The sequence below is a fragment of the Schizosaccharomyces cryophilus genome (genome assembly GCF_000004155.1).
Source record: "Schizosaccharomyces cryophilus OY26 unplaced genomic scaffold supercont4.9, whole genome shotgun sequence".
NCBI classification, from domain to species: Eukaryota; Fungi; Ascomycota; class Schizosaccharomycetes; order Schizosaccharomycetales; family Schizosaccharomycetaceae; genus Schizosaccharomyces; species Schizosaccharomyces cryophilus.
The window spans coordinates 102,107-119,355 of NW_013185632.1; the positions used below are offsets into that span (position 1 = coordinate 102,107).

General features: G+C 38.6%; 6 protein-coding genes and 1 non-coding gene across 7 annotated transcripts; 3 read left to right on the forward strand and 4 right to left on the reverse strand.

Moving 5' to 3' along the window:
• The first annotated feature begins 134 nt into the window (after positions 1–134).
• Positions 135–7,518, forward strand: SPOG_04427 (alpha-1,3-glucan synthase Mok12). The gene has a single exon (XM_013170504.1). The coding sequence runs from the start codon at positions 289–291 to the stop codon at positions 7,309–7,311; it is 7,023 nt and encodes a 2,340-aa protein (XP_013025958.1). The 5' UTR covers positions 135–288; the 3' UTR covers positions 7,312–7,518.
• Positions 7,519–7,935: 417 nt separating this feature from the next.
• Positions 7,936–9,745, forward strand: SPOG_04426 (actin Act1). Its single transcript, XM_013170503.1, has one exon. The coding sequence runs from the start codon at positions 8,049–8,051 to the stop codon at positions 9,174–9,176; it is 1,128 nt and encodes a 375-aa protein (XP_013025957.1). The 5' UTR covers positions 7,936–8,048; the 3' UTR covers positions 9,177–9,745.
• Positions 9,746–9,752: 7 nt separating this feature from the next.
• SPOG_04425 (meiotic forkhead transcription factor Mei4) lies at positions 9,753–12,151 on the reverse strand. Its single transcript, XM_013170502.1, has one exon. It carries the CDS (start codon positions 12,000–12,002, stop codon positions 10,251–10,253), a length of 1,752 nt encoding a protein of 583 aa, XP_013025956.1. The 5' UTR covers positions 12,003–12,151; the 3' UTR covers positions 9,753–10,250.
• SPOG_04424 (CMGC/CDK/CDK9 protein kinase Cdk9) lies at positions 12,129–14,394 on the reverse strand. Its single transcript, XM_013170501.1, has 3 exons — positions 14,195–14,394; positions 14,057–14,138; positions 12,129–13,962 (listed from the first exon to the last, which is right to left on the reverse strand). The coding sequence occupies exons 1-3, from the start codon at positions 14,338–14,340 to the stop codon at positions 12,562–12,564; spliced, it is 1,629 nt and encodes a 542-aa protein (XP_013025955.1). The 5' UTR covers positions 14,341–14,394; the 3' UTR covers positions 12,129–12,561.
• Positions 14,395–14,805: 411 nt separating this feature from the next.
• On the reverse strand, positions 14,806–15,777 carry SPOG_04423 (WDR8 family WD repeat protein; the record flags this gene model as incomplete). The annotated part of the gene is made up of 1 exon (XM_013170500.1): positions 14,806–15,777. One exon carries the CDS (start codon positions 15,775–15,777, stop codon positions 14,806–14,808), a length of 972 nt encoding a protein of 323 aa, XP_013025954.1.
• An 84-nt stretch (positions 15,778–15,861) lies between these two features.
• On the reverse strand, positions 15,862–16,448 carry SPOG_04422 (WD repeat-containing protein; the record flags this gene model as incomplete). The annotated part of the gene is made up of 1 exon (XM_013170499.1): positions 15,862–16,448. The coding sequence occupies exon 1, from the start codon at positions 16,306–16,308 to the stop codon at positions 15,862–15,864; it is 447 nt and encodes a 148-aa protein (XP_013025953.1). The 5' UTR covers positions 16,309–16,448.
• A 653-nt stretch (positions 16,449–17,101) lies between these two features.
• SPOG_16399 lies at positions 17,102–17,174 on the forward strand. Its single transcript has one exon. It is a non-coding gene; the product is annotated as a tRNA-Trp (tRNA).
• The last annotated feature ends 75 nt before the right edge of the window (positions 17,175–17,249 follow it).

Consider the following 17,249-nt stretch of genomic DNA (forward strand, 5'->3'; position numbering starts at 1 on the left):
CCCCGCAACGAAAGCTGACATCAAAAGAGTATCATTGATGATGACTCAATTCTTACTTTTCTTCATACTAGGAACAGTCTCATGAGCTGTTCCTGATTCCTTTATCTGGCTGAATCCAGCAATCCTTTCCAAAACCATTCATATAACTCAAGCATAGTTTTGGTCGTCTTTCTTTTAAGTATAAGGGTTTCGAATATAGCTTATACATCGCTCCACACTCTTTCCTTTTTTCTTTCTTTTCGTCCGTTTTGATAGTTTACTTCAAACGAAGTTTCTTTCTTTTGTATCATGCTTTTTAAAGGCACTACAAATTCCATTTATGTTATCCTTTTCCTTATTTCAAGATTAGTTTATGCTGCAGTCTTAACGGATGAGAATGAAAAATGGAACTTAAATCGAAACCGTTCAGCAACAACTATCCTGGATTTCTATGCTGAATGGACCGATCATGAATATTTCCCTTCTCCTTCAAACTGGCGAGCTCTTCCTTTTTACACTGTAATCTTAGACAAGTGGACGAATGGGTTGCCTGAAAATGATGTTATTGAGGGAACGGTATTCGAGCATGATCCCTATGAAGTGACTTTTCGTGCTGGTGGTGACATTGCAGGGCTTACCACACCTCGTTCTTTAGATTATTTGGAAGGAATGGGTATCAAAGCTATTTATATCGCAGGTACACCGTTCGAAAACTTACCGTGGACTCCCGATGGCTACTCTCCGCTTGATTTCACTCTTTTAGACAAACATACAGGGACTCTTCAAGAATGGCATGATTCAATCATGAAACTTCACGAACGAGGATTTTACGTTATTTTAGATTTAACCGTTTCCACTTTGTCAGAACTGAGTTTTTTTAGCAATGCTACCGATTCTTTTGCTAATGCTTCCGCCCCTTTTAGTACGCATGGATATACCATGAAGTATAAGAATACTCACCACTTTTACTCAGATTTCCAGTTATCAAATGGAACTGAGTACCCTTGTTCGGGGCCTACGTTTTGGGACATAACTGGTCTACCTATCAATGACACTGCAGATACGGATTCCATTGACCAGCTTACTTGTATTCAAGGTGATTTTGATCATTATGGTGATGTTGAAGCTTTTGGTAATCATCCTCCATGGTGGCGTCAATTGTCAAACTTCGCTTCAGTGCAAGATCGTCTGAGAGACTGGGATCCTATCGTCTCTAAAAAGCTGAAACACCTAGGATGTCTTGCGGTTAAAATGCTTGATATTGATGGAATTCGTATTGATAAAGCAACGCAGATTACTGCCGATTTTTTGGGTAGTTGGAGTTCTTCTATTCGCGCATGTGCTCGTGCAGTAGGAAAAGACAACTTCTTCATTCCTGGTGAAGTTACGAGTGGCGCAGACTTTGGTTCTATTTACATAGGTCGTGGTCGACAAGCTGATCAGCGTCCTAAGGATGATGTGCAGGCTCTAAAGATTGGCTACAATGAGACAGAATTTTTCTTAAGAAAAGAGGGTGATGCAGCCTTAGATTCCGTCTCTTTTCATTATTCGATTTATCGTGCTATAACTTTACTACTTGGTCTTCAAGGTAAGCTATTCGCAACCTATGATCTTAACCGCCATGATTTTGCATATATGTGGAAACAAATGCTTATTCAAGACGATCTAATTAATGCCAATACCGGAAAGCTTGATCCAAGGCATCTCTACGGTGTTACCAATCAAGATATTTTCAGATGGCCTTCCACTTCAGATGGTCAATATAAACAATTGTTGGGATTTTTTATAACTCATTTATTAATGCCTGGAATTCCATTAGTTTATTATGGTGAAGAGCAAAATTTAAAGTTACTCGACAACCAGGCTGCTAATTATGTTTTTGGAAGACAACCTATAACATCTTCACTTGGTTGGCAAAAGCATGGTTGTTACCAGATTGGCAATACGCAATATATGGAATTAGATTTTTCACCGGCTAGCAAAGCTTGTCATGATGACTGGAATAGTTTCGATCATTTGGATCCAAGCTCCCATACCAGAAATTATATTAGAAGGATGAACGAAATTAGGAGTCATTATCCTCAAGTTCGTGACGGTTGGGATCTCGTAGCATTAGGAAGATGGACAGAGGATGGTGTATTTCCTGGTAATGAGATGTTTGCCGAATCCACTCCAACTATGTGGGGTTTGTGGTCTTTCTCACGTGGACCATTACTTCCTTATCAGGATTTTGGAAAACAAAATGACTATATGTGGCTTCTCTTTTCAAATCGAAACACCTCTAAGACTTTTGAATTCAATTGCTCACAAAAGGCGGAGTATAAGTTTCCTCCTTATTATGCCCCATTAGGACCGTTTAAGAATGGTACCACCATCAAAAATCTGCTGTATCCATATGAGGAAATAACTCTTTCAGCTTCTACAATAGATTCACCCGAGTTTGGAAACATTGGCTGCATTCCTCGCCTCGAAATAGATGCCTACGGATCAAAAATCTTCGTTAAAAAGGAAGATTGGATTAAACCATCCTTGTACTTGACCGATTTCTTGCCTGGGCATGACCACCGTATATATTCTTCGTCTGAATTGACGTCGGTAAACATCAGCTTTGGTTTTTCAGAGGAAATTGATTGTCAATCTTTAGCCAAGAAAATTACTATTAATACTCATACACTCGGAAATTACTCGCAACCGAAAATATTAGAGTCGAGTATCTCCTGCGATCTTCTTGAGAAACCTGCCACTCAAATTTTTACCAACGCACCTGTGACACGATGGTATTTTAATGCAACTCTGGAATCAGTCCCCCATGGAATTCATGAACTAGTACTAAAAGATGTTAAGAGTGTTTCTAATCTGTCTATGCCATCTGAACACACCCGACTTTTACTGCGGGTCGGAAATGAAGAAAATCCAATGGTTTACGCAAGCAATGCTACATTCAGCACAAAATTGTTACATGTGGCTGACAACGGAGATTTGTATATCAATCACACTGGTATTGGAGCTGATAAATATCGTTACTCGCTGAACTTTGGAAGCACTTACTCTCCTTGGAACTCAATTAAGTCAGCTTCCGAAAAGCTTAGTAAACAACATTGGAATGGAAGTCATGTTCAAGGATGGGATGGGGAGCATTTGATTGTTCAGTATTGGTCTAGCTTAGCTATGTCTACGGCGCATATTCAGCACAGTGATTCTTTAGGTCTTCCTAGGCAATTTCCTCATCTATTTGTACAGGGTGCTTTTAATAGATTCGGTTATGATGGATCGATTCCTAGTAAAATGCGGTATAATCCTGATAATAGAACTTGGACTTATGAGTTAATTTCCACATGGCCGGCACAGATTGTACTTAACGTTTGGGGAATGAATCCAGACAACAACGCAGATGAAGGATGGATTTATGGTGACATGGATAATGATACAATTATTGATAGAGTTCCTCCAGGTACTAGCAGAATTTCGAATTTTATTCGATTCCTTGAACCTCCTCCAAAGCCATTTCTATCATACAAAATGTATCTTAATGATTTTACTCGACAATTACATTATGTCCCTAAAGGCTCATGGTCGGTACAAATTGTTTGTGTGGTATTGTTAATATGTCTTCCTCCTGCGGCGGCTTCTTTTTCTGTACTTCTGTATAGTGGAGCTTTTTCACGTGTTACTATCTTCAACGGAAGTCAAAGTAAAGGTTGGAAAGGCTTTAAACAAAGATGTAAAAACGCGTGCTCTAAATTGTTTCCTTTTGGTATTACTTTACCTATTGAAAACAATTCAGAACTAATGAAGCAACTGCCATCATCTTCGAAGAAACGTAATGTATTGGTAGCAACACTGGAATACGACATCCCTGAATTGAGTCTTCGTGTCAAAATAGGTGGCTTAGGCGTTATGGCCCAATTGATGTCTCAACATTTAGAGATCCAAGACATGGTATGGGTAATTCCAATAATCAGTGGGCTTGAGTATCCGTTTGATAAATTAAGTACTGAGCCTAAAATTAAAGTTAAGATTCATGATGTCGATTTCATTGTTAATTGCTATTCTTATAAGATGAAGAACATCACCTATATATTTGTGCAATCTGAAGTTTTTTACATGCAGTCAACGAAGGAGCCTTATCCTTTGAAGATGGATGATTTAAATTCGGCAATGTTTTATTCTACTTGGAATCAATGCATAGCCGAAGTATGGCGTCGTTATCCTTTAGACATTTATCATGTAAACGACTATCATGGTGCTTTAGCTCCCCTTTATTTATTGCCGGATGTTATTCCAGTAGCAGTTTCTCTCCATAATGCTGAATTCCAAGGTCTATGGCCACTTCGAACTTCAGAAGAAATAGACTGCGTTTGCTCAATTTTTAATGTTTCTAGAGAGATCTGCGCTGACTATGTTCAGTTTGGACATGTTTTTAATTTGCTGCATTCCATAATCTCTTACGTTAGAAAACATCAAGGCGGTTACGGCGTAGTAGCTGTATCTAATAAATATAGCAAGCAATCATTGAAAAGATATCCCATTTTTTGGAGTTTGGTTCACATAAGTGGATTACCTAACCCTGATCCAAGTGACTTGAAAATGCTCAATAATTTTTCTGATGAACACAGTGATGTCGACTTCGTTTTGGAGGCCAAACGAAAACTGTTCAAAAAACAAACACAAGAATGGGCCGGTTTGGACGTGGATCCGTCTGCTCAGTTGTTGGTCTTTGTAGGACGTTGGTCGCAACAGAAAGGCATTGATTTAATTGCTGACTTGGCTCCAAAACTTCTAGCCGAATACAATGTTCAAATTATTACGATTGGTCCTGTGATAGATTTGCATGGTCAGTTTGCTGCTGAAAAACTTCAATATGTTGCAAGTTGCTATCCGAACAGAGTTTTCTGCAGACCAGTTTTCACTGCTGTCCCCCCATTTCTTTTTGCTGGTGCTGATTTTGCTCTTATTCCTTCTAGAGATGAACCTTTTGGTTTAGTAGCAGTCGAATTTGGAAGAAAGGGAGTTCTTTGCATTGGATCACGAACAGGAGGCTTAGGTTATATGCCAGGTTGGTGGTTCCAAATGGCTTCTCCAAATACAGGACATTTGCTTGTTCAATTTGAAAATGCTATATCAAAAGCTTTCCAAAGCCCACCGGAACTGAGAGCCAGACTTAGAGTTGAGGCTTTACGTCAACGCTTTCCAGTTTGTGTTTGGAAAGAGAAGACCGATGATTTATTAAAAGCCTGTATATACGTGCATGAGGTCGAAGAAATCAGGAAGGCCAGTTTTGTTTACAGAACATATCAATACCTGAAATCTGCTGGTAATAGTATTATGTCCAAGGTGTCTCGTCCTGCTTTTCTCCGTCATAGAGGATCTGCTGAGCCTGTGTTTAGCGAAGACCCCCCAATGCATGATGGAGCAAATGATGTGTATAATGATTCGTACCTGTCAGAATCCTCGCCAAAGGTAAAAGATGAAACTGAAGAGGTGGAACTCTACTCTATTGATAACATGCTTAATAGCTCTCAATCACTTAGCCCTTATTCTTCAGTGGTGTCGGTCAATGAGCAGAATAATAGAAGCTATGACAATTTCGCTCGTGATTTACAAACTCACAATTATGCTAATGAGCGGGAAGATTTTGATATTCAAGAAACATCTGCTACCGCAGAAGAGGACACTATAAGAGACCATGTTCTTCCAATCGGTGATTCATCCGTAGATTTTCAAAACTTGAATGCCGATAAATATAACGCTATTGTGGAATCAAGACCCGTTGTTTTTAATGGATCCGTTACGTTTACCGATGAAGATGGCGCTACCCGAAGACTGTTTTTATCCAAACTTGATAATTTAACCAGTAACAATACTATGAAGTCTTTGTCAATTGATCATTTCATTCGAAAGCATGAACGGAAGTACTTTTCTGGACTTAGGAAACAAGAGATTGATGTGAAATTAAACTTCTTTACTGAAAAGGATAAAGACAAAGCATGTACAATTACGGAAACTGTCAAACCATTAGAAATGGAGACGGTTGAAAATACCGCCATACAAAAGATAATGCTTCATAATATCGGTAGCTGGCCTTTATACACTATTGTGCTTGCTATTGGACAAGTTCTTGGTGCATCATCTTATCAATTGACTTTGTTGTCTGGAGAGTCTGCACAGTCGACAAACTCTATGTACATTTTGCTTTCTATTTTTTCAGCCTTCTCTTTGTTCTGGTGGTTTTTATCTAGATTCGTACAAGGAAGATATATACTTAGTTTACCCTTTTTTTTCTTTGGTCTCTCCTTTTTCTTGGTATCGATAACGCACTTCTTTCAGAAAACTAATGCTTGTTCCATAATTCAGCATATTGCTGCTTACATATACGCAATTTCGAGCTCAACCGGTTCTTTGTATTTCGCTTGGAATTTCGGAGCCGAAGGTGGAATTGCTACGCATCACTGGGTCCTCAGAGCTTGTTTGGTACACGGCGTACAGCAAATTTGGTCAGCTATTCTATGGGCATGGGGGGACTTAATTTCAAAGAAAGATACTGGCCAAAAGGTAGGACCGGGAATATTTGCAGGTGGATTGGTCGCATCGTTGGTCTGTTTCGGTTTAGCATACGTAACGTTTGTTGGCCTTCCTACGTATTATAGGCAGAGTCCTTCTATCATTCCCGCATTTTATCGCTCTCTTACGAAACGTTCTATTGTACTTTGGTTTTTTATTGCTCAGATCTTGAGCAACTATTGGTTAGCAGTGCCTTATGGACAGGCTTGGCGGTTTTTCTGGAACACGAGCCATACACCCTTTTGGAGCATTGTTATTTTGTTATTAATATTTTTTATTGTTATTTGGGTACTGGTCCTTCTCGGGATAAAATTTTTGTCGTTGAATAATGTCTGGTTTCCTGTAATTTTTGGATTAGGTTTATTGTGCCCAAGATGGTGCTTGGAGTTTTGGTCTTCTTCCGGACTGGGTTTGAACTTACCATGGGCCGGTTCAATTGCTCCGATTCTCACTAAATTAATTTGGCTATATCTAGCACTTTGGGACGGCATTCAAGGAATTGGTATCGGTGTGATGTTGTTACAGACATTAGCACGTGATCACGTAGCATTCACTTTAATGCTTGCTCAGGTAATTAGTTGTTTAACTATCATGGTAGCAAAGCCTACCATACCTGTGAGTGATAAAGTATTTCCTAATATGGGATCTTGGAATCCGTCCGAAGGTCCTGGCCCTTGTTCTTCCCCATGCTTTTATTTGGCATTGCTCTGTCAGTTAATCGCGATTGGTGGTCTTTTTTACTACTACCGGAAGAGTCAGCTTGCCCTCTAATCTCACCTGTTCATTGATACGAGTGTTTGGGTATAATTGTTTTTTTTTTGATGATGAACGTAAGCTCTTTTTTTTGTTTCATTGATCTTTATGATAGATCAAAAAATAGTAAAAAAAAATAAAAATTAGAGAAGAAACTTTACATATATATTTAATGAGTTTCTTGATGATATTTAATGATATTTTAACTTAGTTGAACTGTGGGAACAGAGCCCTTTTGTATCGTGTAGAAATAAGTTTCCTAGTAACTGGAATATTTTCTTTTTCAAAACTTGAGTAAATTGAAACATGAAATTGGCAAAAAGTCAATGTTAAAAATGTTTCTCAGTTAAAATCGCAACAATCTAGAAGCATGATTATTATTTACCAATGCACGCGAACGAAACGTAAAAATTTGATTAAGTGTGGGAATATGGTTCGCTATCTGCGATACGGAGTTGTAAAGCAATTACATAATGGAATTGTCAACGGTCGAAGGATGATGCCAGAGAAAGGACGGAACAAATGCTTTCATGGCTATCAATCGAAAAACAAAGGACTATAAAGAACTCATACATACTTATACAGTAGGTATATATATTTGTTTTTTAAAAAACATATATCTATTTTTTCGAGTATATAATTTTTCGCTATCTGTATGTAATCCGGATTCATACAGGTCACCACTGCCTTCGTCTTAACTTACCGTTTACCAACTACTTTTTGTAAGCAATACAAAAAACTCAAAAACCAAAACCATGGAAGAAGAAATCGCAGCATTAGTTATTGATAACGGCTCTGGTATGTGCAAAGCTGGTTTCGCCGGTGATGATGCCCCCAGAGCTGTCTTCCCCTCTATCGTCGGTAGACCTCGTCACCACGGTATCATGGTGGGTATGGGTCAAAAGGACTCCTATGTTGGCGATGAAGCTCAAAGCAAGCGTGGTATTTTGACTTTGAAGTACCCTATTGAGCACGGTATCGTCAACAACTGGGATGATATGGAAAAAATCTGGCACCACACTTTTTACAACGAATTGCGTGTTGCTCCCGAAGAGCACCCCTGCTTGTTGACTGAAGCTCCCTTGAACCCCAAGTCTAATCGTGAAAAGATGACTCAAATCATTTTCGAAACTTTCAATGCTCCCGCCTTTTACGTTTCTATTCAAGCCGTTTTGTCCTTGTATGCTTCTGGTCGTACCACCGGTATCGTTTTGGACTCCGGTGATGGTGTCACTCACACCGTTCCTATTTATGAAGGTTACGCTCTTCCTCATGCCATTATGCGTCTTGACCTCGCTGGTCGTGACTTAACTGATTATCTTATGAAGATCCTTATGGAGCGTGGTTATACTTTCTCTACCACCGCTGAACGTGAAATTGTTCGTGACATCAAGGAGAAGCTCTGCTACGTTGCCTTGGACTTCGAACAAGAACTTCAAACTGCTGCTCAATCTTCTTCTCTCGAGAAGTCTTATGAACTCCCTGATGGACAAGTTATCACTATTGGTAACGAGCGTTTCCGTGCCCCTGAAGCTATGTTCCAGCCATCTGTTTTAGGTCTTGAAAACGCAGGTGTTCATGAGGCTACTTACAATTCTATCATGAAGTGTGATGTCGATATTCGTAAAGATTTGTATGGTAACGTTGTTATGTCTGGTGGTACTACTATGTATCCTGGTATCGCCGATCGTATGCAGAAGGAGATTCAAGCCCTTGCTCCTAGCTCCATGAAGGTTAAGATTGTTGCTCCTCCTGAGCGTAAGTACTCTGTCTGGATTGGTGGTTCCATTCTTGCCTCTCTTTCTACCTTCCAACAAATGTGGATCTCCAAGCAAGAATACGATGAGAGCGGTCCTGGCATCGTTTACCGCAAGTGCTTCTAAGTTCTTTCATTTTTGTAACGATTACGTACTTTTGAATAACATCGATTCTTTCTGATATATATATATTTGTCTAACTACTCAATCTTTTCATATCGTGTTCCTTATTTCAAATGACCTTAAAATGATCGATGATTATCTTTAACTGATCAGGAGTTTCTAATCATGGAAATGTGCTTTTCTCTCTGCTCCTTGCTTTCGTTTAACTGGTACTCTGCTTTTTTCCCTTTTTTTGTTTGATTGTATAGACAAAAACCGGAGATTCTACATTTTTGTTCGTGAAACAGCAGATGAAATGTCTTGTCCGTGATTTGATTCCTTGTTGCTTCCGTCCATAGAAGTTAAAAGTTCTTCACCTTGGTTTTTCCATCAAGATCGATTTCGATGTCTATCCCTATTGATGGCTTGATTGCTACAATTCTTATTTAGAATATTGTAAATGAATGATATAAACAGTTTTATTTTTTTTATATTGTGAATATTGTGAGTATGTTAAAATGGAATACAAGGAAGACTACTCTGGTTGTTTCTGCAGCTAAGAGGAAGTCTATCAAGTAATTACAGTACCAAGGTATGCCAAAAAGAATGAATGAAAGAATGAATAAATAAATAAATATATTAGTATTCCTGAGAACATATGACGATGTAGGTAGTGCCGTGACGGATAATTACGGCACGTGCGCTGGTCAAAACTATATGGGTAGAGAAGTCAGAAAATCAGATGATAGGTTTTCCCTAAGACCATATAAACTTCTATAGACGTTAGAGAATTAAGATCACCAGCATCGACATATCCTTCTCACCAAAGAGTTCATTAAACTATAAGTATACTTCTAGGGGAGGCGTTCCATGTCGCCTAAAATGCATAAGGATATAAATAGGGAGGAGCATCAAAGTCATGAGATTATTAATAAAAGGATTATGTTGGCGTTCTATCATTAAAGTGGGCAGCTTTCATGATAAATCATAAACGGTCTCGGCATCAATCAACTTTGGGTCAACATTAGATATGTACAAGGCCCACAACTTACAGCTTTCGAAAAAGTATAATCATCAAATATTAAAGAAAGTAATTCATCATAAGTCATTAATTTCCGAGCCCAGACGTAGCAGCTGTTTATCTGCTTCATCTAATTGTTCAAGATTGCTACCAGAGCATTCTTCAACCTTTTTCGCAGTTTGATTTGTCTCAGAAAAACTTGCAAAATCACCATTAAAGTAAGAGGCAGTCTCCCTTCTTTCGCTCTCATGGGCTAATTGTTCAGTAGCCGAGTCTTCTGATGTTTGGTCAAATGACTCATTTCCTTGTTTCAGTATTTGAGAGGAATATAGAGAAGTGGGAGCAACTGAGCCAGAGTCATTGGCATTACTAGATTCAATAACTGTCTCTGGACTATTTTGAAAGCAAGCTGCTGATACCAAATCGTCAAGTGAAGACTGAAAAGAATGATGGTCGAACAAGGATTCTGAAAACAGCTGGCTGGAAGTGTTCCATGGATCAGAAGCATCAAGAGACGGCGCCAAATCCATCGGACAAAGTAACGATTTAACGTGCTCTCGATGCTTCTTTAATGAAGTCGCTGGGCTATTCGGAGCTATTTTGGTACAGGGGCTTTCAGCTGCATTATTTGAATTGTAACTGGATGAATGAACAGCATCAGGGGCAGAATAGGACGTATCAGTTCGATGGAAAGAAGGACATCCAGGGTAGTCGTAAAACCGAGAAGGACGGGTTAGGGTGGCTATTCTTTTTGACAAATATTGCGGGGAATGAGAATTCGGAGAAGCAACGTATGAAGATACTAAGTTATGTTGCTGGGAAACAGGAAAATCAGCTTGTAAAACATCTTCGGTATTTGTGGAATAGGAAATGTCGTTTGAGGAAAACGCATGGCGGAAATAGGGTTGTTCGTCATCAGCCAAGCTACTAAGGGAATAATCCTGGTAGGAGGAAAGTTGGGAAAATGGAGGGTCATTATTTTCATAAAATGGTTGATCAGATGAATTGGACTGCTCTTGCTGTTTTAAATCAGTGAAGGGGGGTTCAGAAGTTTTGATAGTGTTTGAAGCAGATGCTAAGGAAAGCGGTGATTTGTTTGTGGGTTTTAAACTATTGTCATAGTTTAAGGGTAATGTTGGCTCCGTATTACTTTTAACAAGTGGAGGTTTAGAAGCTGCAATTGAGGAATTACCTGATTTGAAAGCATTGATCCGAGTTCTTTTACGTGGAATGGGAGTGTCCCGTTTTAAAGATGGTTTAAAATCATTGCTCCTCGAGGAGGTCCGCTTTTTAGAGCTTGAATCTGAAGAGCTTCCGCGGTTTAATTTAATATTGACAAACCCTTGAACGTAATCAGGATCAATTGTCCAATAATGACCTTTTGATACCTTTCCTTTGCTTTTCCCAACTTTCACAAAGGCTTTGTTTAGTGATAAATTATGCCGGATGCTATTTTGCCAGCCCCCGTCGTGGTTTAAGTAATAGCGAAAGGTATTTCTAATCCAGGTGTAAATACCATTCAAAGTCAATTGTCTCTCTGGGGCTTGAAGAATAGCTAAACCGATTAATGTAGCATAAGAGCATGGAGGTTTCTCTCCAGTGTCAACAAACCCTGCGATTTCGTCTCCGAAAAGCAATTGACGAATGCTTTCGCTGTTCAGATTTTCCTTGTTTTCTTCTACTTCAGATTCATATTTCTCACAAAACTCGTGCTCTAGCAAAGGGATAGAAGTTTCAGTTTTGTCAAAATTTGACGTTGCTTCTAGCAATGGGTTTACCGTATCATTATTAGCATCATGAATACCTAACGGCTTCCGTTTGTCATTCATTAGTATGATTTTTTTAATTATTTATTTATTTATAAGAGATCGTTTCACCTGTTCTTCTATGGGTTAATAGACTACCCGATGTTGGTAAAGGATAGTATATGCACAAGGCTGGTTTACCCTTGAATATAAACAATCAATTTACGATATAACAATATCGCCAATGCACGAATTACAGAGGGGTTCATAAGAAAATAAACAATAAGAACTGAAATTGAGTGAAAATTAAAAAAACAAAACAATCGGTATTCTTAAATTCGCATAAGGAAGGGACCAGGGTATTATGGAATCAAAAATGAAAGTTGCTTAAAGACATAGTCAAGATAAATTAAACAATTAAATAGAATAAAAGATGTGATCTACTTTTAATAACAGAGTAGCGATATGTATCAAATGCAAGCTCTGAACTCTTTAGCACGCAAATAAGGTAAACCAAAAAGAATGGCCTTATAGAAATATATGCAACCATTCTATGGTAATCATTAAAAGTAAGAGAAAGATATCAATTCTTTGGTATATACATTGACTTACTTTAATTCGGTCACTCAGGCATTCTAAGTACTTAGCCAGGGGAAGGGGGAGCCGGATCTCTTTTCGTATTCTCAGCAGAACCAGATGTGTTATGCAAGTTCGAAGAAGATCTGTCTGCGCCATCGCGGTTTTCGACAGAGGGTTGGGAGTCATTGGGTTTAGAACTACTTCGCTGACGTTGCCAGACTGGCTGCTGGTTTATGTTAGACCTTTTCGTAGGAGGCTCTACAGAAGTTCGAGAATTAATATAGCCGGATCGTTGTGGTCGATTTCTTGGTTCGGGACGATAATGCCTGTCATGTTCAGAGCCAGAAGGAGGAAGATAATCACGAGGACGTTGATACGATTCTGACCTATTAGACAAATTTTGGTTTTGGTTTCTTCGTGAATACTGATGATATTGTTGCCCACCTGCTTCATTTTCACGACGGTTTCCACCGCGGTAATGCGGATTCGGTCTGCGCATTCCGTACCAAGGATCACTCGAACCTCGAGTAACAAAACGGAAGGAACGCTTTTTGTTGTAAGGATTATCATTCTGGTTAGCAATTTGAACATCCCTTTGTTTTCTTTTGTCATATTCGTGTGACGAAGTATAGTGTTGCAACTGTGAGGGATTTGCAGGCAAGGGCTCAGTAGTGAAATATTCATGGTCCAGTGCCATGGCAGCAGATAACCGTTCCTCCGGATTTAATCGTAAGATAGAGCCGCATAAAGAAGTCATCGCCTTCCCGTAGCTAAAAAAGGCAGTTTCCAAAGTTCTAGGATGTGCTGGAAATGACCGGACGCCTTCACATCCTGGTAATTTTTCCCAATTTGGCATAGAGGCTTGAGTGGGGGATCCACAAAGTCGAAAAATTTTATCTAATTGATCCAAATCACTGGATCCTTGCATAATTGGTTTCCCTTTGTACATTTCAGCCATAATGCAACCAACACTCCACATATCAATTGCTGTCGTATAACGACGTTCATTCAATAATAGTTCAGGAGACCGATACCATCGTGTTACAACGCAACCTGTATACTCTCGACGATTGGGGAAAGGAATCCCTGAATACTTATTGGCATACGATTCTTCGTCTATAACACGAGCCAGACCGAAATCTGCTATTTTTAAGAATCCGTGATTATCAATAAGCAAATTGGCTGCTTTCAGATCACGGTGAAGAATTAAGCTGTCATGAAGATATTTCGTACCAGCAAGCAATTGCTTCATGTAACACTTGATTTGAGCTTCTGTAAATTTAACGCTAGGATTCTTCAGCAAACCTGACAAGTCATGATCCATGTAAGGTGTAACCATGTAAATAGAACCTCGTTTTCGATGCTTTTTATCTGCTCGTACGACTGTCATATCCGTTAAGGCAATCACATTCTCATGAGAAAGTGATTTTAAGATCCTGATTTCTCTAATTGCAGTTATTGGAAACTACATACTCAGTTAGTATTTCCCGGTAGACCACACAAATATGCTGTGGAAAACAATTGACTATGAAAGTCTTCATGTAGCCATTGTATCTTACCCCTTCTCGTTCCGTATGCAATAATATTTTTTTCAAAGCGTATAGTTTTCCAGTAGCCCTGAATTTAGATTTATAAACCTCACTAGGTAGTCGTTAATAAAGCTGCAAACACATATCAGAATATAATAGTAAGCATACCCAAAGGTTCCTTCACCTAATTTTTCCATAAGTTCATATGAAGAAAGATGACTACAGCCTTGAAATCGCTTTTGAAAGTCTGAATTCACCTTTCTACGCGAAACTTTGTCATTTTCCGTTGAAACACTACCGCTGCGTTTCATCATATGTACCCTATTCCAGCCCAAAATTGTCTATTTCAGCAAAAAGTTTACTATTACATACACGTTCCTGTAGAAGAAAATTATGAAGAATGCTGAATGGATATAATATAGTCGAACGTCTAAGTCTGGAGAATACAGTAGTGCGCTAGGTTACACTAATGAGGGAGTATTAGTTTACAAAATCATTATCTAGGAAGAAACGGTTTTTAAAAGGTTTCGTTTGGTTCTGGAAGTAAGCTTTCAAGGTGGTGATCATAAGTAGAACATCAAAGGTCCGAAGAGTACACATCCGGGAAAAGATATCGCGGTATTGGAACACAAGGGAAGTAAGTATATGAAGTTGAAAATAAATAAATCAAATAATAGTTTTGGGGATAACGGGAGACTTAAAGAAATGTAGAAGACTATGCAGTAGTATGTCAAGATCATATAAACTAGCAATTCGCTTCTCAAAAAGAATGATAAGATTCAATTGGCAGGTATGTGAATTGTTTGCGTTGTTTCTAGTTCCTCATTAAGAGATCCTTGAGAGAGCATAAATTGAGAAGACATATCCTCTTCGCTTTCCAATAAATATGCAATTATATAAGCATCTTCTCCAGATATTAACACCGTGGACGAGTGAAGATGATGAGCAGCCTGAAGCCACTGAGCTCTGCACACTCTGAAGTCTGATTTAGGGATTGAAATTACTCGAGGTTCATTCCACTCGTAAGACCAAAAATAAATTGAAGAGTTGAGAATGGACTGATTTTCCTGGCCGGTTTTAGGTTTTGCAGATTTCGTCTGAATCATTAGACAATGTGGATAGGTAGGATGCCAAGAGAGAAGCTGAATGGGTCGCTGCTGTACGAGTATGGTATCCAAGCATTGAGACCCTAGATTCCAAATCCACACAAGATTCTTTTGTTGGAGTGTGTAAGAGGCTGCAAAGGAATTATCATTATTGAAAAAAACTTCACAACGTTCATGCCTATTTGAAGGTTTCATTGCAGTCGGCCATGGAGCGCGCTGGTAAGTCAGCTTGTAATCTGAAGAAAAGACTTCTTGCCAGCAATTCGTCGCAAAGGGCTGCTCAAGGTTATGCTGTAATTGAAAAGTAAGGTTAAATGTTTGGGTATCCAACACATGAATGGTAGAGTTTTGTAAGCTACATAAAGCTAGCAGAGAAGAATCGGGACTCCATTGAATTTTTGAGAAACCCAATTGCAAATCTTCTTCCATCTTGTGACTATATAGGAAAATTCCAGGGTATGAAAATATATGAATAACGGGATTTAAAGTAACATCTTGAACGACAAGCCATTGACCGTTTGGTGACCATGAGACACAAGTGGCATCTATTGTTGGTAGTTTGTAATTTCGCTCTAAGTTCCATTTTCCATCTGGCGACGTTTGATAAAAGTTGAGGTAGTCAGATCCAAACTTTCGAATAAGCATTGAACAAATGTTGGAATGTGGGTGAAAAGCAACAGCTAGAAGAAAAGGTTAGAAGGATGAATTATATAGATATCTACATATAAGTCATATACCTTGGTCAATGTCAGCCTTTGGATGAGAAAGTACAAATCCTTTTTTTAATTCCAAAGTCCAAATCGTAACTTTATTGTGAAGTTCAGAGAAAAACAATAGTTGACCCAAAGGACTGCATTCGATGTTTTTAACGGAATCTTGGTTACAGTCGATCGTAGCATAAAAAGACTCTTGGTGAAAATCTAAAATAAATGCTTTTTCCAAAGAAGCCACGCATATTTGTGTCGATGTAGGAGTATCTGGCTTGGTCTTCCAAAGCAAATATACGGCTTTCTGCACAAACTCTGGATTTAAAAGAAAGACATGCTGCAAATCGAGGGTTTCTGTGCTTCGTATCAGAACATGGCCAGATCGAGAAAGGGACGCAATCCAACAATTACAAGGTGAAACTACAGCATATGTAGGACTGGAACTTGCATACAAAGCAGTTAAATCCATAAAATCTCCATTTATTTACCAAAGAGTTTGGACTAGGTTCTTTATTTACATATGTTGCTATAGCAACGCTGGTCAAAACTTCTCGGTATATAATGAGAAACAGCGCCTTTCGCTTTATCAACCACCATGCTCACTTTCTTATGAATAGATGCAAAAATCGAGTGCTGCTTTAGTAAAATGCGTCTATTTGTAGGAACCTTGTTGCAAAAAACGGCGAATGTCGGTCTGTACTTTTGTTGGTTGGGCGTGGCAGAAAGGCCTTTAGGCAGCAGCTCGAAGCAGCTGGTTTTGTCGGAGAACGACAAGATCATCGATAGAGCTGTACATTTTTTATAAAATATTATTTTAAAGCATTATAGGTCTTTATAGAAAGAATATATAAAATTTAACGAAATATGTATGAAGTGGATAAAAGTCAACATAAAGCGAATACCTATTTTTTATATGGTTGTCTCCAGTATTGGTTGTTTCCTATGTATTTCCTCTGTACCTTATAGAACAGTGGTAAACCAAGAACTACCAGTTAATTTAGAATCCTTCTTACTGTGAATTTAGGTCTTTGAAAGAGGGAAGTAAATGTTTAATAGCCAAGACAAAAGCTTCAGTGGTGAAAGTGCTGAACAAAAGACAACTTATATAAATGTATTTCATTCCAGATTACCAAGAATACATGCATTGTAAAGTACTCGAGTATATCCTGTGCAATACCATATATCAAGTAATTTATACATTTAAGCATATGCTAACATTTATTTTACAATAAATATATTTTATTTTCTTCTAGATTGAACAAGGCCCCTTAACTCAGTTGGTAGAGTGTGAGATTCCAAATCTTGAAGTCAAGTGTTCAAGTCACTTAGGGGTCATGGTTTTTTTTGGTCATTGACTTTTCAATGGTGCTGAATAGAATGGTTTTGTTATGGTTTCAGTGCAATTTTCTA